Here is a 4330-nt window from a genome sequence, read left to right on the forward strand (position 1 = left end):
TCCCCCATACATACACACACACACACATCCCCCATACATACACACACACACACATCCCCCATACATACATACACACACACACATCCCCCATACATACACACACACACACACATCCCCCATACATACACACACACACACATCCCCCATACATACACACACACACACATCCCCCATACATACACACACACACACATCCCCCATACATACACACACACACACATCCCCCATACATACACACACACACACATCCCCCATACATACACACACACACACATCCCCCATACATACACACACACACATCCCCCATACATACACACACACACACATCCCCCATACATACACACACACACACATCCCCCATACATACACACACACACACATCCCCCATACACACACACACACATCCCCCATACACACACACACACATCCCCCATACACACACACACACATCCCCCATACATACACACACACATCCCCCATACATACACACACACATCCCCCATACATACACACACACATCCCCCATACATACACACACACATCCCCCATACATAGACACACACATCCCCCATACATACACACACACATCCCCCATACATACACACACACACATCCCCCATACATACACACACACATCCCCCATACATACACACACACACATCCCCCATACACACACACACACATCCCCCATACACACACACACACATCCCCCATACACACACACACACATCCCCCATACACACACACACACATCCCCCATACATACACACACACATCCCCCATACATACACACACACATCCCCCATACATACACACACACATCCCCCATACATACACACACACATCCCCCATACATACACACACACATCCCCCATACATACACACACACATCCCCCATACATACACACACACATCCCCCATACATACACACACACATCCCCCATACATAGACACACACATCCCCCATACATAGACACACACATCCCCCATACATAGACACACACATCCCCCATACATACACACACACATCCCCCATACATACACACACACACATCCCCCATACATACACACACACATCCCCCATACATACACACACACACATCCCCCATACATACATACACAACCTCTCTCCCTCCCCCCCCAAATGGGGAGATGTGGCAGTTAGAGAGAATCTAATAACCGGGGACATGATTTGGACAGGTCATCATAACACCGACTGTCTCCCTGGAGCGGGACGGGAGTCTGCAGCAACACCAGAAGAAGTTGCAGGAGACTTGAAGCAAGATGGCAGAGACTGAACTCACCAAGAGCAGGAGCGAAAGGGCCGCAGCGGCCGCCAACTGCAGCAGCTCCTCCAGCTCCATGCCCCCCGCTCACCGCCGCCCTGGCAACCGCGCCAGCCTATAGCAGCTGACCAGCGATGCGGAAATCGGCCCCGGCCCCGGCCCCGGCCCCGGCGAGCGAGGAGGGTGCTTCGGGAGGCAAGAGGGACCACCCAGTCACTGACTGGGAGGGAGTCTCCACTGCAGCGCCACCCGGCGCTGGGGATACCGCCACTGCAGCGAGCCACACTCAGGCTAGCTCTGACAAAGGGTCACCTGGATTTGAAACGTTGGCACTATTCTTTCTTCACAGATGCTAAGATTTGCCAGTATTTTCTGTTTTTGTTTCAGATTCCTGCGTCTGCAGTAATTTGCGTTTATCACACTCATTGATTTTTTAATATTTAAACAGAGAAAGACATAAGACATGGGAGTAGATCTATGCCACGTGGAACCTGCTCCCACTTTCGGTATGATCATGGCTGAGCTTGGCCTTCAACTTCACTTTCCTGCCCAGTTCCTTTTTTTTATTCATTCGTGGCCAGCATTTATTGTCCATCCCTAGTTGCCCTTGTGGAGGGCAGTTAAGAGTCAACCATGTTGCTGTGGCTCTGGACTCACATGTAGGCCAGACTAGGTAAGGACGTCAGATTTCTTTCCCTAAAGGACATTAGTGAACCAGATGGGGTTTTTTTCTGACTATCGACAATGGTTTCATGGTCCTTTGATACCCTGAGAGACCAAAAATCTGTATATATATCAGCCTTAAATATATTCACTGATAGCGCATCCACAACCCGCGAGGGAAAAGTTCATGATTCACAACCCTTTGAGTGAAGAAGTTTCTCCTCATCTCAGTCTTAAACGATTGGTTCCTTATCCTGCAACTCCACCCCCTTCTTTAGATTACCAGCCAGAGGGGCATCTCTGTATCAAGCCAGCCAAGCCTTCATAATCTTGAATGTTTAAATGAGATCATCTTTCATTTTTCTAAATGTTTATGGACCCAATTTACTCTCTCATCTTTGGACAACCCTCTTGAGTGGGGCTCTTTGCTGTCCAGCTGCTTACAGACATTGTTCCCTTCAAGTGAACAGTTGAAGAATTTTGGAGTTGGACAATCTGCCTTTATTACGAGCTATAGCTAGGTGTCCAGTAAGCCAGCTGGTGGTACAGTGCAGAGCACTGGATACAGCATCACACAAACAGATATACTTCCAGATTGAATTACAAGCATATATCAGTCAGAGATGTACATTTGTATAGAAGTTATCTACATCCACTCACAACTATTGATTAGGGTTACATCATGCATAAGGTACGAATACTACTAACCTAGCACAACATGTGAACGTCTATTAGATTATAATATCCAATCAGTGTAAATGTTCAAATACGCTATCTAGTCTGATTTGCTACTGGGTACAATTTGTCCTTAACATAATAACTTGTGTCTGACTTGTGGATATCAATTATCCTCCTCATGTCCAAGGCCCCTAGTGTTTGATGAATTCTCTCAGGTTAGGAAGGTTCGATAGACAGGCAAATCCAATGTTTAAGTTGTAAACAGTGTTGCCTCTCTATGGCATCTTTAGCCCATTTGATTGGCAGAAAGAATTGGGGAACAGCCCCATATTGATTTACAGTCTATGAGAGTCAATACCCGCAATGTTTCTGCCTGAGAACTAACAGTCTGCAGTTTATGCCCTTGGGTACTAACTCACAGCTAGCAGTGTGTATGATTTTCTGCTAAACTGAATCTTTTAACTCTATCAGTGAGTATGATTATTAGTATGGCTACTACCCTCCCTTCACCTCTCATCCCAGAGGCCAATCTAAAGAACCTTCTCTGTACAGCCTCCAATGCAAATATATCTACCTTAAATATGAGGACCAACATTGCACATAGTATTCTACATGTAGTGTCACCAAAGCCCTGTACAATTATAACAAGACTTCTATTCTTGTACCCCAATCTCCTGGTAATAAAGGCCAACAAGTTATTTGCTTCACATTTAAAGTTTTAAAGTTTATTTATTAGTGTCACAAGTAGGCTTACATTAACACTGCAATGGAGTTACTGTGAAAATCCCCTAGTCGCCACACTCTGGTGCCTGTTCGGGTACACTGAGAGAGAATTTAGCATGGCCAATCCACCTAACCAGCACATCTTTCGGACTGTGGGAGGAAACCGGAGCACCCAGAGGAAACCAACTCAGACATGGGGAGAACGTGCAGACTTCGGACAAATAGTGACCCAAGCCAGGAATTGAACTTGGATCCCTGGCGCTGTGAGGCACCAGTGCCAACTACTGTGCCACATTTATAGAGTCATAGAGGTTTACGGCATGGAAACAGGCCCTTTGGCCCAACTTGTCCATGCCACCCAGTTTTTACCATTAAGCTAGTCCCAATTGACTGTGTTTGGCCCCTATCCCTCTATACCAATCTTACCCATGTATCTATCTAAATGCTTTTTAAAAGACAAAATTATACCCACTACTACTATCTCTGGCAGCTCGTTCCAGACACTCACCACTTTCTGTGTGAAAAAATTACCCCTCTGGACCCTTTTGTATCTCTCCCCTCTCACCTTAAACCTATGCACTCTAGTTTTAGACTCCCCTAACTTTGGGAAAAGACCTTGTCTATGCCCCTCATTTTTTATAGACCTTTATAAGATTACCCCTAAGCCTCCTACGCTCCAGGGACAAAGGTCCCAGTCCATTCAACCTCTCCTGATAACTCAAACCATCAAGTCCCGTTTGCATCCTAGTAAACTTTTTTGGCGCTTGTTCTAGTTTAATAATATCCTTTCTATAATAGGGTGACCAGAACTGTACACAGTATTCCAAGTATGGCCTTACCAATGTCTTGTACAACTTCACCAAGGTGTCCCAACTCCTGTATTCAATGTTCTGACCAATGAAACCAAGCATGCCGAATGCCTTCTTCACCACCCTGTTCACCTATGACTCCACTTTCAAGGAGCTTTGAACCTGTATCCC

The 4330-nt window shown here is 46.1% G+C and overlaps 1 protein-coding gene across 1 annotated transcript in view; it reads right to left on the reverse strand.

Annotated features, from left to right (window-relative positions):
• alg5 (ALG5 dolichyl-phosphate beta-glucosyltransferase) overlaps positions 1-1464 on the reverse strand; it is a 36566-nt gene extending 35102 nt beyond the window's left edge. Inside the window, exon 1 of the mRNA XM_078222271.1 lies at positions 1305-1464. Coding sequence (XP_078078397.1) covers positions 1305-1364 — 60 coding nt within the window. The 5' untranslated portion in view covers positions 1365-1464. The remainder of the gene's footprint in view (positions 1-1304) is intronic.
• Between the last annotated feature and the right edge of the window lie 2866 nt (positions 1465-4330).

Source organism: Mustelus asterias, chromosome 10 (assembly GCF_964213995.1).
Source record: "Mustelus asterias chromosome 10, sMusAst1.hap1.1, whole genome shotgun sequence".
Lineage (NCBI taxonomy): Eukaryota > Metazoa > Chordata > Chondrichthyes > Carcharhiniformes > Triakidae > Mustelus > Mustelus asterias.